The sequence below is a fragment of the Syngnathus acus genome, chromosome 10, assembly GCF_901709675.1.
Source record: "Syngnathus acus chromosome 10, fSynAcu1.2, whole genome shotgun sequence".
NCBI lineage: Eukaryota > Metazoa > Chordata > Actinopteri > Syngnathiformes > Syngnathidae > Syngnathus > Syngnathus acus.
Window position 1 is genome coordinate 19,619,681 of NC_051095.1, and position 16,849 is coordinate 19,636,529.

The 16,849-nt window shown below is 43.0% G+C and overlaps 1 protein-coding gene across 1 annotated transcript in view; it reads left to right on the top strand.

Annotated features, from left to right (window-relative positions):
* The first annotated feature begins 2,892 nt into the window (after nucleotides 1–2,892).
* LOC119128613 (complexin-2-like) overlaps nucleotides 2,893–16,849 on the top strand; it is a 41,094-nt gene continuing 27,137 nt past the window's right edge. Inside the window, exons 1-2 of the mRNA XM_037261165.1 lie at nucleotides 2,893–3,150; nucleotides 5,043–5,144. Coding sequence (XP_037117060.1) covers nucleotides 5,114–5,144 — 31 coding nt within the window. The 5' untranslated portion in view covers nucleotides 2,893–3,150; nucleotides 5,043–5,113. The remainder of the gene's footprint in view (nucleotides 3,151–5,042; nucleotides 5,145–16,849) is intronic.

The window sequence follows — 16,849 nt, forward strand, 5'->3', positions numbered from 1 at the left end:
TATTGTGTTTGTCTACTTTGAATGCATTTTTGTAATTAAAGTGAGCATATCTGGATCTAAAACAGGTTGGCAATATAAAACCGGTTGGCAACCTTGCCTTGGTTTTTTATTGATTCCTCAGGAAAAGGTTTGAGGCAGAGCTTTAAATTCCAGCAGAAAAGCTTTTTTTTTATTGCAAAAATTTATTGCTGCCACTGTCGTAATCCTCCGAATGATTTGTTGTCAAGTGATGCGGCCGCTGTACGCAAACAGCGGCGCAATCACCGGCTGTCATTTCCACCCCACGCTTTCACTTGTAATGGATTTGCGGGTGTTGCTGTGCAGTCATATTTGGCCCCTTCAGCACTGCAGGATCCACTGAAAATTGGGTAGTCGGATACATAACATTTCTTACAGCGTGGACTAAAAACACCTGTGATATTTGTGTTCAACTCTACTTTTTTTAATCATGTATATGTTGGCTTTGTTTAAGATTCCAAATTGTCTTTTTGAGACTTTCATGTATCCCCAAAAACATTCTAGGTTCATTGAGTGTACAACGTATTAAAGTATGTTCATGTCTAGGTTGTCTTTACAAAAACTCCAATTTGTTTTCAATGCTAACTAAATTAAATACATTGCATATTTAAAGACAAAATATTCAGATTAAAAGAAATTGTAACGATAAATTGTCCAAAGTTGTCTTCCAATATGTATGTTAAGGTTCTTGAATGCTCTAAATTCTCTTTCACACAAATTACTATATGCAAAACATGCACATTTAGTAGGTTTGTAGGAGCCTTATTCACAAACACACATAACTCCAGTTATATGTGAATTGACATTTTCGGCATTATAGTTCCTGTCAAATGTGACGTGTGGGTGAGGTCTCCGTTCCCAGGCTTGTTTTTGTCCTCCTAAGGACAGAAGGTGTCAATTGCGTACTGGATATATCCGACAGCCTGCTGTAGGTGCTGCTCATTATGAACGAGAACAAGAAGGAAATGTCTTCTCTTGGGCCGAATCAGGAGAGGACAGATAAAGCTTCAAGCTGCTAATGAAGCTGAAACTACAGACATCTTGTCTCCTTTATAGGCTATATAAAGGCAAAATAATTGCACTGCAGGAAACGGCGGCTCTGACTTCCACCTGACTTAACATTCTTGCGGCAGTGTTTGCCACGTTACAACAACTTAACGTACATGTTTATATAAACATCAATTAGTCAATAATTGCACAAACATGTCTCAATAACGTCATGAACAAACATATACTAAAAGCTTAATAAAACTTAATACAATGAAAACCATATGTGAAAAGAATCAATTTTCTAATGACTAAATTTGTCAAAATCAAACGTTTGCACTTCCTGGCTTTACAATGAAAATAATGCTTCATTTTTGTGCCCCCACCGCTCCCCCAAAAAAGCCACACATGCAGCATTCAAGTGTTCTATTAATACAAAATGAGAGCCCGCCGCTGTGTTCCAGATTGATCGTTTTAATTAAACTGGCTCAGGGACAAATGGGCCCACATGAATCACTCATGAGCCCACTTGTTATTTAGCAGAGGTTTAAAAACACAGATGGACAAGAAAAAAAATAAATTCTAGAACTTCTTTTGTGTCTGTGCTTGACTTATGTGTGAACGTACACAACAGGTTTGACCAAGCGCTCGCCTTGTGGAGTTACATAAATACTTGAATCACAGCCTCTTGAAAAAGAACCTCTACTCAGTTTTTGATTTTAAAGAAGCACTTCAATCAGGTAAATTTGTCAGTAATTATTAACTTTATGAAATGATAGCGTTAATTCTGAGTGAACCAAATGTGGGTGCCATGCATTTTTTATTTACATTGGATAATATTGCAGCTCTTTGGAGCTTTTGGCTTCAAGAAAGAAAAATGGCAGATTTTCTTCCATAAAATTCAGGGCCCTTTTTTGTGCTCAAGGTAAAACCAGGAGTAACTACATTTTTGTGCAAGTCATTATTTCTCACTCACTCACTCACTCACTCACTCACTCATGGATGCTTCTTCCCCGGCTGTAAAATGCAGCCGCCAGCCCACATCCCGACATGGGTGGTCGTTGTTATGAGGCCTTTGGGGGGACCACTTTGGAGCAATGTAGCACTACTTTGAGACCTGTTGGCTGGATGGGAGTCAAGTGATCTGATCACTTGCTACTGCCTTCACCAGGGCATCCAAGCATAATCACAGCAATGTTTAAAGGTGAGGTAAAAAGTTTTCTTAATAGTTGTATTTGCAATAATTTTGCATTGTAAAAACTCTTTTTTTATTTAAGAACGTTGCACTTACAGTAAATCCACTATATTTAAAGTCATTGTGAAGTATGCACATTTTCCAGTCAATTGACTGGATCGGAAGACCTCAAGCAAGGCTCTCTTGCTTTTTTCTTCACCAGTGACATCATAAACAAAATAGCCCCATAGGGCACATAAGCTTGACATAAGTCCCCTGCAGTAGAAAGCAGCTCATCAATACAATTGATCATCAAACATCCAACCATGCGCCTGGCGTGCCTGCAAGCCCTCTGAAAATCACTTAATGTGAATGACTATTGACCGCTCCCCTCATCAATGGAGGCCAACAGCGGTGGAGGGGGAGGAGGAGGGTGTCAACATCCGTGTTTTCTCAAGCTGACATATTGTGGAAAAACACGGCACAGTGTAACAACAGTGTGCTAACTAACTAACTAGCAGCAAACAACAACTAAGCAATCGTGCACAGAAATTGAGATTATTTGAGGGTGCATACATGATCCTGCTGCACTATTGTAAACCTATTAAAGAAAATCGCGTGTGCGCGCGGGTGTGATCAACACCTTCAACGTTTGATTGATGGCCCGATGTGGCCATGTTGGGAGGGGGGCGTGGACAACGAGAGGAAGAGCGGAGGAGGAGGAGGAGTGGGGTCGTTAGCGGGACGTTTCCCTTCCTCTTCTTCACTCTCTATCCTGTCACGGTGTGAGCCTCATCCTCCACTATACATCACCACCTCCTCTTCCTCCTCCTCGCTCTTCACTCTGCAGGCAGCAACAAGGACGTCTTTCTCCTTCTCATCCTCCCACTCTTCCTTCTTCTTCTCGTGCAGACGATGCGAGCGACGATCTGCTAGGACAACTTCTTCCTTTTTCTCCGTGAGGATCGCAGGTAAATAAGCAACGTTCTATCCCGATGCCGATGTTGCGTGGGCGACGTATGAGCCGGTGCTGTCCACTCTCGGCGGTGCTGAAACCGCCCCTTCGAGACGGAAGAAGAGCATGCACGCGGCGGTCTTTTTCCGCGCGCACGTCGCTACGCATGCACGCGCAAGCCCGGGTACAGGGGTAGTTGAGTGCACGAGCGGCTGCTGTGCCGCTTTTATAAAAGATGAAAAGCCAACAGAGGAGAGGATGGAAAGTTTGACCACAGGATCGGCACACGCGCGCGCGCACACGCATGCGCGCCCACAAACTCACCTTGTTCACTTTCCGCCCCTTTAAGTCCGTTGGTGGTGACCTGTGCACGCTCGCACACACGCACACACGCACACACGCGCGCACACACACACACGCGCGCGCGCGCCCACTCGCACACACGCACACAGTCATGTGTGTGTGTGTGTGTGTGTGTGTGTGTGTGTTAGTGTAATGGTAGTCTGTTATTTATTAGCTTTGGTACTGGGAGTGCAATGGTAAAGTTCAGGTTGCAGTAATTGTGTGTTGTGTAGAATGTGTACTGGTTGTGTGTGGGTTTTGTATACTAATATGCTAGTGTAGTGTAGCGTGGTCTTATTTGTGAGTAAATTGTGTGAAGGTCGTATGTTATTTGTTGGTATATGATGCACATAGTGTGTAAAATGTGCAGTGTTACTGCGGCGCGTGTGGCACTGGCAATTGTGTACTGCATGTGGATATTGTGTGCTGTTGGTGTGAAAAATGTAAACTCATTTTGTGTTGAGTGTGAAAACTGTGAGTGGGTTGTGAAAAGGTCGTTTGACTTGACTGATAATTGTGTGAAGGTTGTGTGATATTTGTTCATACACTACATGAAGGTTTTGTGTTATTTGTCAGTAAATCTTTTGAAGGTTGTATATTATTTCTTAGTGAGTGGAATGTAAAATGTGAGTTGTGAAATGTGAGAGTGTAAATCCTGTGCTGGTTGTGTGTTGTGCGTGCAGGCCATTTGTGGGTTTTGTTGGATTGTGTATATTTTGTGTGATTTGTTTGTAATTGTGTAAAGATTGTGTTTTTTATATTTGTAAATTGCATGAACCCTGTGTGCTATTTGTTGTGAACATGTATGAAATTTGAGTGTTATTTGCTATTAAATTGGGTGACTGTTGTATGCTATTAGTAAATTGTCTGAAAATGGTATGTTCTTTATAATGTGCTGCAGGTGTGTGGCAATTGTCTGCTAATGTGTGTTGTGCATAAAAGTTGTGCGGCGATGACAGTATCCCGATTATGGTCATTGTGTACTTGTCATCTGCTGATTGTTTGCTGATGATGTATAAGGTGTGTACTCAATGTGTGCAGAGGTTGCAGGTGGACTTTGTTGTTTTGAATTGCGTGAATGTTGTGTGCTATTTGTTAGTAAAATGTGGACTGCTAGTTCTTACATCTAGTGTGTGGTAAATGGTAGGAGTGATGAATGTGTGAGCAGGATGTGTGATGTTTACGTGATGGTCGTGTGTTATTTGTCAATAAACTGTGTCACGATCTTTTTCTGGTGATTTGTTAGTAAATTGTGTCCAGGTTGCTAGTTTTGTGTAAAATGTGTGTTAGTGTGTATTGTTTATGTAGCAGCTGTGTGTATCACACAAAATGTAGGTTGTTCGGTGGGCAGAGGTGTGCGACGGTGTACGCGGGTGGTGTGTCCGGAAGCGTGCCGGTTCGTTCTGGTTGTGGGAATGTCAACAAGAGATTGTGCTGGTGTGTGTTCAGATTGTGTGTCCAAGGTGACACTTTGGCCTAGAATCTAGGCCCTAGATTGTGCCATTGAGATCATCACAAAGCAATAACGCTCTTTTCATTCATTCTTTTCCCTCCCTTTATTTTCAGAGCTCTGGACTCGTCGGCACCTTTGAATGTGACATTGCTCCAACCAGGCCGGGAATAAAAAGCCATTGACAATGAATTTCGTTATGAAACAAGCGTTGGGAGGTAAGATTGAGTTTCTTGTGGCACACATGCAGCATGAGTCAGCAAATGTATGTTTGCGGGGAGGATTTTCATGTGAATCTTTCCCACTCACTTATTTGTTGTTTGGTCAAGGTCTGACCACAATAAATGAGTAAAGTTTGTTGATAAACCAGCTTCTAGTCCAGTGGTTCAAATTTGTTAACAAAATCTCTCAGACTTTTTTATCGTTAAGGGTACCTGGAAAAGTCCAGAATGTCCATTTTCAGACAGAGCTCCTCTTGAGACCTTTTTTGTGGGTTTACTCATTAAAGTAAGAATTCTCCCAAAATGGCACCTTCAAACCAAAACGGAAGATTTCTTGCAAATTGTGGCCATGGCTTCTAGAGACTATGCGTAACTTTCAAATTTGATGAGAATGGGAGAGCTGTCAAAATGACCATTTCTATTTATCCTATGAATAATAACAAAGATGAAATGAAGCAATTTCAGGAGGCCCCTAATAAAGACGCCTATAATCTGCCATCATCTCATTTTAGAACACGTCACATTATCATAGGGCAGACAACTGGTGATCATGTATGAATTTCATATATGAATATGTAGATTGCGACGCTCTTTTGTGAGCCTTGGAGAGTGTTTGAGCGTGAGCATTCTTGGAATTGGTTAACAATGTATTCACTTGAAATAGGACACAATTAAAGGTAAGCCTTTAGGGAGAAACGGAATATTACCCATCATTTATTTAACTCCTTTTTTACCCAGTGGAAGAAGAGCTATAAAGAGTTGTGTAGCGCCTGTGTACCGGTGTGTAGTGCTTGTGTACTGGTGTGTGCCTTATTGCCTCGGCTGTGAAGGAACACCAAATGCGCAGCACTTTTTATTTGGCGTTTGAGGAAGAGGAAGTCGGGAGTGACTGGAACAGCACTGGGATAGAGCAGTAGGTCTTCGAGTGGACTGGCGGACAAAGGGCGTTTTGTGCATCAAGGCAGGACTCGACGACAGGCGCACGAGCCAACAAGGTCAGCAACAGGAATCGGACGGCAATAAGGGACGATCTGACAGGGAGCGGCGGGAATACGTAGCGGAGAAGATCAACCGGCGATTACTGTGGGCGTGGCTGTGAATGATGTGCATCATGGAAGAGTACTGGTGGTGTGCAGGGGAACAAAACTGGCCAGGGTCCTGAAAATGCAGCAGCCGGAATTTAAATGGTAGAGGGTCGCACGCAGACACACACACACACACACACACACACACACACACACTGGCGGAACTAGGATTTTTCTCCCCTTCGGGGGGGGCGTCGGCTGGCCAAGGATATCGCAGGGGTCTGCATAACATATTTTTCTTTTCTTTTTTTCATGAACCTAAATAATTCTTTACAAAATGCTGGTAAAGATTCATTGTATATTGCCTACAAGGGATGGGTTGAAATGTTATTATTAACTGGCCTGGCACCTGGGTGGCATAGAAGCATATTTGCCCCAGCGGCTCTCCCTCTAGCTGCACCAGTGACTTCCAATGACCAGTATGGGAGCATTTGAGAGCAATTACAGCACATTTAACACACCTACCGCTCACTATTCTCATGTAAGACTTTGAAACACAAACAAATCCCATGACACCGGGTAGGGAAAATGACCAGTTGGCCCCAAATTCTGACATTTTCACTTGGGCATGTACTCACTTTAGTTGACATTAATGACAGTGTGCTGAGTTATGTACAATGTACTGCAGTATATGTAATATGTTGGGATGTGGTAGTTGTGTATTGGTTGTGTGTTGGTGTATGGTGGTATTATCCCATCAGTAGTTGAGTAATTGTATATCCCTAGCGTGATCTATATTATACTGTATTGTGCATCTCAGTGTGTGTAGAAAGTTGAAGCTCTTTGGTGAGAACTTGACTTCCTCTTCATCTAACTATCCACAATGGAGTGTGCGGCGGATTAGCTGCAAGCAATTATCTCGGCCTCTTCATGTGAGCTACCGGCACACGGTCACACTCCATCTGCTCGCACCCGAGCCCAACACTAGCATTCCGCCAAGTTTGTCTCCCGCTTCTGTGTCGCTCCGAGAGTCCTAAGAGTCCGGCGCTGGGGGGTGTTGAGTAGAGCATCAGGAGTCCAAGCACGCACATGAAGCAACAGCCGGTTGCTCGCGCTGTTGACAACTGCAGCGCTGCGACATTCTGCGCCGAAAGAAAATGTGATTTATGAAGAAATCCAGGTGAAGGAATCTTTTGTCTCTTAAATTCAGTTTTTTTTGTGGTTGGCTAAAGGTGCTATATAAGTTTAATTAAAAAAAAAAAATCTTGGATGGATTCTTCTTCCTCTGTTGAGTAAAATGCAATGCAGCTATTACGCAATTTGCACAGCTGAGTGGTTGTATGAGGCGAACAGATGAACTCAACTTACTAAAGCAATTTTGTGTCTGTTAATTACATAATTTACTTGAAGACAAAATTTGCCCCCCAAAAACTTTATTTCTCTGCAAAGTTTTTTTTTTTAGTTCAAGAATTAAATAAGCATTTGTTTGCATGTCCATCAACTTGGAATGATTGAAAAAATGATTGAAAAACACGTCAGCTATGTCACGATACGATATTCTGACGGCTGTCGCTTACAAACATGGTCTACAAAATGGTCTATCGCTCATTGATGAATTACTGAACTTCTGTTCTCCCCAATTACTAATAATACGGCTTTTTTTGGTGACATGCCGACTCCCTCAATTTTGTGGTACAATTGAAGCTGGCGGTTTTGAAAGACTTGTTGAATTGTGTTCAATTTTTGTTGTATCATTGATACGTCTTTATTTCGGCTGTGCTTTCTAGTATGTTGTCATCATGAAATGTTTTCAAGCTATAGAATTATTTTGTGATGATGATGAGAGAGGAATGGTAGGAAACCAATAAAGACTAGCATTGTTGTGAACTCAGTGCCTTCTCTGCACGCATAAAACACAATCGTGGATTGGAACCGTATTCCATCTTATGTGGTAGACCTCCTCAGACTCACACTTGTAATGCCTTTGGCCAAATAACTCATTTTGAGAAAAGTGGACAAATGACAAATTGATTCAATCTGCAAGTCAGGAAGAATGATGTTCGCGTATAGTGTGGCCTGTGTGTATTGGTGTGTGTGTGTGTCTTTGAGAGGGTGTCCGTGGCTCCCGTGGCGTCTGTGTTGGTGGAGATTTATCACCCGTCGCATCAAAACTACTCGTAAAGGCCGCCACATTTGTAACCTCTGCAACGTGACCCCCCCCCCGCCCCTCTGGCCTGGGAGGAGGAGGTGGAAGATAAAACAGGACAAATTGGTCCTCATAAGCTGTTAATGGAGGATGTTTTGTCTCCTCCGACTTCCTTTGTCACTCACACCCACCTTGTCCTCCTTCCCGCCCCAACCTCCTTGACTTTCAAGTCATCATGTGCCATCCATCCATCCTGCCGGTGTCAGGGCCCCCCCATCCCATGCTTCTCTGGGCCTTGCTTCCTGCCCAGCACCATCCTTCCCAACTCCCATCCTCCCTCTGCCGCCATTACTGTAAATCTGAAGGGCAAAGCGAGGAAACCTTAATCAGAGAGGCACTAGGGAAGAGGTGTGCGTGCAAGTGTGTGTGTGTGCCTGAGCATGTAATGTAATGGCGTGTGAGTCGGCCGTTGCGGTCTTTGTGAATGTAATTTTGTAGTTTGACTCTTTGACGGCTGTGGCGTTCCTTTCTCGCATGCGAGTATCGGAAGCTGATTCGCGTAACTCAAATTTCACTCAATGCAAAATAATGAACCAAATTGTAAATCAAACTTGTAAATTGGGTAACGTATATGTCAAGGGCCTGTCTTGAAAGATGTTTTCTCCTGTATGTGGTCGTGTCTTAGATCAAGGATTGTCAACCGGTGGTCCGCGGCCCACTAGTGGTCCGTGGCGGTATTGCAGATGGTCCGCAGAATTGGAAATGGAAAATGAATGCAACATTTTTAGAAATAAAATTGATTTATTATTTAGACTTGATTTATTTTCCAGCTAATTTCAATCATTTACCAATCCAAATTATGCCAAATGTAGCCGAGATCCCCAAAATAGACAAACCGTTGCAAATAAATAGCCTGTATTGGTCTATCCTCCTTTGTTGTGGAATAAAATAATATTCCGCCAAAGCAGTGGTCCCAGAGTTGCTTCTTGGTTATAATGGTGGTCCCTTGGAAAGAAAAAAACAGTTGAAAACCCCAGTCCGAGATTATGTTCAGCGTTAAAGGCGTTAAAAGGATACACATTACATACATGATAATGAATCCTAATATGAATGTACCCGCATCTCTGCTCACTTCTCGTGCATCTTCTGGCCGCTTTCTATGATAGCATAAAGTCATCACTGCTCAGACAACCGCAATGACTTTTTGTGATATTCCATTCGAGCAGGAGATTTGCGCACGGAATGAGGCACCGTGTGCGTTATTTATTCCCCTCTGCACATGCTCACACTCGCTCAAACAATTTTCCAGCAGGAAGGCGCCTATACCTTCCTGAGATAACATGACACAGGCTTTAAATAACACACGCTTCCTGCCGCCTTTCATCGACGGAGACGTTTGCGCATGGGTGGCCAAGCCCAGCCCGGCCGACAAATTCAAATGAGATTTTTCACACTTGTGCTGGCTCGCGAAAATCACATTTGCGGTTTCCAACATGGTGGGGGGTGGATGGGTAGGGACTGTTTTAATCCACTTCAGAGGAATGGAGGCCGTCTAATCCTGATGAATTGATACACGGTTATTGAACGGGACGCCTTCGGATGCTTCTCGCGCTACCGACGCCAAAAAGGAAGGCGCTATCCTTTCAATGTTTGTCTGTGAGGTGAAAATGAAACTTGGAGAAGAAAATATGATCCTACCAATATATTAATTACACTTTAATTAGTATTACATCATCAGTTGCTCAGCTGGGAGTTTCTTTCTCCCCGGTTCCTAGTTGCTTCCTCAAACACGGGTAAACTTTCCAATTATCCACAATTCACTGGAGCTGGTCAGCAGGCATTAAATGCAGTTTATGTCTTTGCAAAAGGAAAAAGATATTAGGCCTGCGGGGGGGATTTCGGGTTGAAGTTGAAATGCATGGTAACCTTTACAGGTGAACTTTGGTTTGACCTTCTCTAAACTGTTGAATGCACATGTCCGACTGCTCATTCTTCCGGCACTCTTTGCACCTCTTGCTCTTCTCTAACAAGAAGTTTAACAGCAGAGTTGGAATTGACTTTCATCCTAAAATTGTGGCAAAGAAAAATAAAATGGGAAACAAACAGTGAAAATGAAATTAAAAAAAAAATACAAAAGTTTTAGCAGAATTTGCTTCTCGTCGATAAAGGGGACAACAATTAATCTATTAAGTGAATTGAGAAAAAATAATAAAATTAACAATTGTTTTGATAATCAATTCCTCATTTTGAGATGTTAAAGTTATCCATGTAGTGCTTGTAATTTTTCCCTTTCAGCAGTAAATTTCTCAGATGGATGTAGTCGTCCACGAATGCAGGCTGATTGTGTTTGTCTTTGATCAAAGTATTACTTTTGCAAACATCATCAAGATTTTTTGCACTCGCATTACGGACCAAACCAATAACCAAATCATAATTTTGCATTTTCTCCACTGTCAGTTTGAAATAACATCCTGCTTTTAATATAGGGAAGGAAATGAAAAAGCTTTGATTTATTTTTAATTTGAGTTTGGATTGGCTTGTTCTCTTGAGGAGCTCTGTGTTTGACTATTCTCTTTTCTTTTGTTGAAGCTGATTGACTAAATTGATAATTCTCCAAATAATTATTGAAATAATTCCAAGTTCCAGTCTTAGTATAAACAAGTTGCTACACCTGCCCTTAGAAACAGTGTCAGCGTGAAAATTATGGCTGAATTGATGATGTAGGTGTCATCCTTCCTCACGCCCGGGAGGACACGGATTGAGCTGTGGGCTTGTGTTTGTCTTCTTCAAAAGGAAGGTGACGAATGACAGCGGCTGGACAAAAACACGACAGCGTGACCGCATCACAAACGCATCTCAGTGATCAAGTGCAAAAGGCTATCATCGTGCGCCACGAAAAGACTGACTCGCACTTAAACTGGCGGCTACAAAAAAATCTTTGCCAAATGTGGACAAAGAATGCTTAAAAAAGGGGGCGGCCATTTTTTCTCACTTGCTGCTGACTGATGCTTGTCACATAACTACACAAAGAAAACAGGTGAGCCTTGACGGTCTTTACCTGAGCCCTGGGGCGCTGTGATATCATTGTCAGTCTGCAGAAAGCGACAAAGTGGCCGCCCCTGGAGATGGATAAAATGTTGCTGCTTCATCCATATGATGAATAAGAATAGTGGGGGAGCATAGAACCTATTATTATAAAGACGTGTAAATACTTTGCTTCCTATCTAAAACTTTTGATCAAAACAAAGTAAGCGTTACATTCTGAAGTCTTTGTTCTTTATCCAGCCAAAGATGACAAGTTAATAAAACTCGACATAAAACTTGTCATGCATAAACTGCAAGGCCATCATTCCTTCCAATTATCGTAGATAAAGTTGCACAATTGAAAATAAACAGAGCAAGCAGAAATAATCCACAGAGTGAAAATTGAAAAAACATGCACGACATTCTCTCAGGTGTTGTTTGAAGCATGATCCCATTTACTATGCTGACGTTCTCTAAGTAAAAGCACAGTGTCTTATTTTTTTGCAAGATGAAAGTTCGATGGATGAGGAGATTCTAGAACAACAACATCAGCTGGCTTCCTTCCAACTTCATCAAACCCAGCGACATAGGCGAGCAGCGTCTTCCGATAAACAAAACACCTTAATCACATCAGTGAGCAGCCTTGTTTCTTTCATTACTTGTACCATTATGTTGCCCGCATTCACAAAAGAATTCTTCTTATTCCTCCTCACACTCATCACAAGCGTGAAATTAACAGGAGCGCAATCCCCCGGTTGATTTTCTCCGCCTGAATAATTTCTTAATGTTTGTCGCAGTGCAGCTTAGGCGGGACGGCAGCTGTGTGCAAAGGTGCACACCCGTGAGAGGGCTGGGAAGTTGAACACCCGATGCGTCTCCGACACTTCTCCATTGTTGAATGCAATCGCAACTCCCGCAGACGCCACACTCGATTCTACTCTACTTTCTTGTGCAAACTTGAAAGTCATAGTGTCAAACTCATTTTTGTCGCAGGCCGCATTGTAGTCATAGTTTCCCTCGGAGGGCCTTTATGACTATCAAGTGAACAATTTGTAATTTTTGTCATGACACAAAGTCGATGCAAATTGGTGTTCTTGCGGGCTACGTAGAATGATGTGACGGGCTGTATCCGGCCCCCGGGCCTTAGGTTTGTCACCTATGCCATACACTGTACACTTGAAGTGAACTCAATTCAACTGTGACCAGTTGAGACAAGCACTGATCTGCTTTTTTTGTAATTGATGAAGAGAAGCAACAAATTCATGTGTTTCTTACCCCCCACCGTCCTGGTAATGACTTCAACCTTAGGGGTCCTGGCTATCGTGGCAGCATTTTTCATTTGCTTTCAAATCAGGGCGGTCGGAGCGCACGCCGCACTTGACATTTTGGAAACAGACATAGACTTGCTGAGGTCCGTGCGTGACATCAGCAGGAAAAGTGCACCAAATTGCAACATGTGCTAGAAGGTGGGGCAATGAGTATATCAAAATGAAGTTTTGCCTGTTTTACACAAAATATCTGTGTTGCCCAGCAGAGGCACAACTGTGCTACTCCTCTGATGTGGCTAATTTTGCAAGGTCCCTGTGTGAAAGAAAGCACACAAACAGCTTCAGGAGGAGCCCACGATTTCATTTCCTTCTAAATAATTGCGCTTGATACTGGAGCCCAATCAAAAAAGAGTATTTGGGTTTGGGCTTCGCTCCAGACAAACACACTGATAACAAACACACCGCACCAGTGGTGACGGCTGCGCAGATTGACAGACGCTCATTCATCTCAGCACAGACGGGACTCCTCGCCACCTCTGCGGTGGCTCTGCTGGGATGAGTCATTCTGTTTGCGCTGAATATTTGCACCTGCTTTACGCGGCTCCGCCTGTATCGAGAGATTTGGCGAGGATGAACGGAATGGAAAATGACAACGTATAAGGGGGCGATGGACCGCAGTAAAACCGAGTGACCCCACCGAGTAAATATCAAGACAAAAAGTGATTATTTGGGTTTTGATTTATTTTAATGCAGACAAATGATTTGAGATGCAAATATTCTGAGATACAAGCGTAGTCACGGGACGAATAAAACTCATATCAATGGCCCCCTGTAATCCAGACTCTTGTTTTTTTAACCACATCTTTATATAAATGTTTATCTTTCAAGGTGTATCTTCAAAAATCATCGAACTCAAGCTATGCCAAATTGCATCTTCGTAGCTTATTTGCATCTGCCTTCCCTTTCTGCCGGATTTGATTTGATTTCAAATGAATAGAGCTGTTTTTCAATTCTAGGATGATACCGATCATGGCGGAAGCACTCTTCCCAAAAATAACCTGCGGTGACGTGGCCAGTTTCCCTTCTCTTGGCACCGTGACAAGAACTGGATGTCTTTTCCCTGGCGAGGGCTCAAACCCGGCAGCCGAGCCCAGCCGCGTGTTCTTGAACGCCAGCCAAAATGGCCGTCCCCATCCATTGCTCTCGATGATGCCTTGTGTCTCCCTCGCAGAGAAATAAACCATCCGAGCGTCTCCTCCGACACCCTCGGGGTCTTGTTTGTGACTCATAGGAAGGATGATAGACCCTTGCGCTTTCATCTTCGCCATGGCTCAAGCTGAAGACGAGGTGCTGTGATCTTCTTTTTATCTCGGCAGCGTCAGCCTGGCAAATATCGCTGGTACGGAAAAAAGGCCCTCTGGCCCACTCGCTGGACTGTGACTGATAACACAGACGTTTACTGCGCCGGTAACATGCTACCTTTACAAAGATACTCACCGATTGTTTTTAGAGGGGTGTTTGTTTCACAGTATGTGACTGCACTGCCTCAATCTCAGAGCTATTATTTTCAGCCTCTCTCCTATAAAACTGAAAACAAATTCCTTGTTTCGCATACTTGGCCAAGATAAACGAGTGTGATTTAGGATTAATTTGGAATGTGCGAGGAGTGTAAATGAGGTGGTTAAAATATTCCACATTAATCAATTACAACCACAGTGTTGACAGTGACAAGGCAGCAAGCAGTGGCTCTCTCACCCCCATTTTAATGTTGAAGCCTTGAAATGATCATCAATTTAGAAACCTAGCCCATCTGTCTAGTATATTTCTGATGCTCATGTGAGTTCAGTGAAAATTGGCAATTTGGACCAAAACGGATGACTTGCTATTTAATTTAGGGCATGGGTCCTTTTTGGGTATGTGAGCAATTGAAATGTCACTTTTTCGCATCACGTGTCCTCCTTGGAAGCAAGTATTTAATTTGGGATGACTGCTGTTTAGTGTCCTGCTGTTAAAAGGTGTTAACAGCCATCAATTGGCTTGCCAGCATCTTAATTTAACCCCTGCAGGAAATCTCTGTATGCAAAGGTCAGAGGTCAGAGGATTTCTATCTCTTATTCAATCTGTTTTTAGGTCCAATGCTAATGTTGTGGCAGGGCATGAGTGCCTTGTTCTTCCCGAGCTTAAATCCACCCTGTGTCCCGCTGCTCGTCATATGCCGAGTGTCACGAAGAGAATATTATGCGGGCTTCTGTCCCCGCTGAGCCAAGTCATGCCGAAAAGACCGTCGTGATGTTACTTGGTTCTCAGGGCGGAACCGGGCTGTTGCTTTCAAAGCTTTGTGTATTTGGACCATGTGGCGGAGGGGAGGTGGTCAGAGCAGGAGGTCCGGGATCCACAAGGTGCTTGTCGGACGGCGGCGATACCAGCTACCATCTGTCTTGTGAAAATGACGCCTCCCTGGCGCTTTAGTCGTTTTATTTATTGTTTTTGCTCCATTTTTGTACCAGCGACAGATCACGAATGTTGCTTTTCTACCTACGAGAAACTTGTAGTGCTTTAAAATTAGCTGGTGGAGCTGCGGAGGTTCAGTATCTTGCTCCAGGATGCTTCAAAATGGTCTTCAGACTGCTGCCATTGGTCCATTTTCTTCCTCTGATACTGTGGGCAATGAAATGTTTCTCTCTAACATTTACAGATTATTCTTGCATGGCAACGCAAGATCCCCTGTGTTAATAAATACAATTCAATCCGGGATGCTTGAAGGAGCCACGCTCAAAGCGAGCAACCGCATTTTTGTGGCACTCTCATGGGTTTCAACAGATGTTCATTCTGTCATCTGACACAGTTTGATAGTTTCCATGGCCTAAATCTTGGTTGCCATGGCAGTCACTCCCTTGAAGCTTGCTTCTATCCTGCCTCTCTTTTACTTATCAAACGTCCGTTCTACTCTCAGGAGTAATGTTGGGCTCGTTTTACCCGCTGAGCCCTTTACATTTTCGTTTTAGTGGCAGATTTATTATTCTGGGCCAGAGTTTGCCCGTCTGTCTCCCCTCCCGGCAAGCGTCTGAGCTCAGGTGATGGCTCCGGGGGAGATGACTCATTCAGTCCAGAGGGAGCCAAGCCTTCAAAGTCTCATTGTGCTGTCCATTGCTGGCTCCAGTCTGGGCTTTCCCCACACACGGCTATGGTGGCAAAAAAAACACACTCACTGCATTCATCTTGGTCACGTTTTGCTTTCTAAGAGTTACGTTTGTAAATTTGGGTAACCAAACATTAATAGGAAGCCCAAATGTAAGAAATAGCTATGATTTCTTTGTTCCTCCTTGCCTATGTAGTATCTCTAGATTATTTGCTTTATGCACTTTACTGTGCGCATTGCCATTACCAACAAAAGAAGTGTGTGTGTGTGTGTCTGGGGGGACATTTTCAAAAGGCTGCTCATGCCAGGTAACTTCAAAATCTTGACGTTTATTACTTTCTTTGGTTCAAATAAATGGATGGTTTGGAAAGTCAGTTACGCCACTGGCTTGATTGAATCAACAATAAATAATGCATCACCAGTCTCGTTCGGTCACAAAAAAATATCAGGGGAATGTAGATTTAAGTGTGTAAATGCCAGCGATGGAAAATTAACTCCAGATTTAAACATATTTATCAATTGTCTTTTGTATTTGCTTCCTCATTTTTGGTACGAGTATTTACTGATTTAATTCCCTTGTTTGAGTTTTTGGAGGGGGAGGGCAAAAATTGGAGTACCGTAGAAACCCTTGGAGAGAATTATGTCAGTCTTTTCAATATCATGTAAGCCAAAAGGCAATGATGCAAGATAAAATGCTGCAAGTCTTTGCCAAGTCTTGAACTGTCTTTGCAATATCGCGATTGCCAAAAGGCGATGATGCAAGATGAAATGTGGCAAGTCTTTGGCAAGGCTTGAACTGGTCATTAATTCACCCAAGCCCTGCCAAAGCCTATATCTCACTGAGCTGCATTCCAAATGTTGTTTTTTCATCAGGGTCTCGAAAAGATTGAAAAAATAGTTTTTCTTGTCAGAAAGAAATCTGGAACATTCATCTTTCCATTTTTAACACCGCTTATCCTGCTCAATAACAAACTGCAAGTACGCGGTCCTATGGAAAGGAACTTCAAGGTCCATCAAAACTGACTCAATTCTTCTTCTAATCAAGACAAAATTGTACAACTGCAAGATTGCAACTGTGGGAATAATGCGGGAAGGCCTGG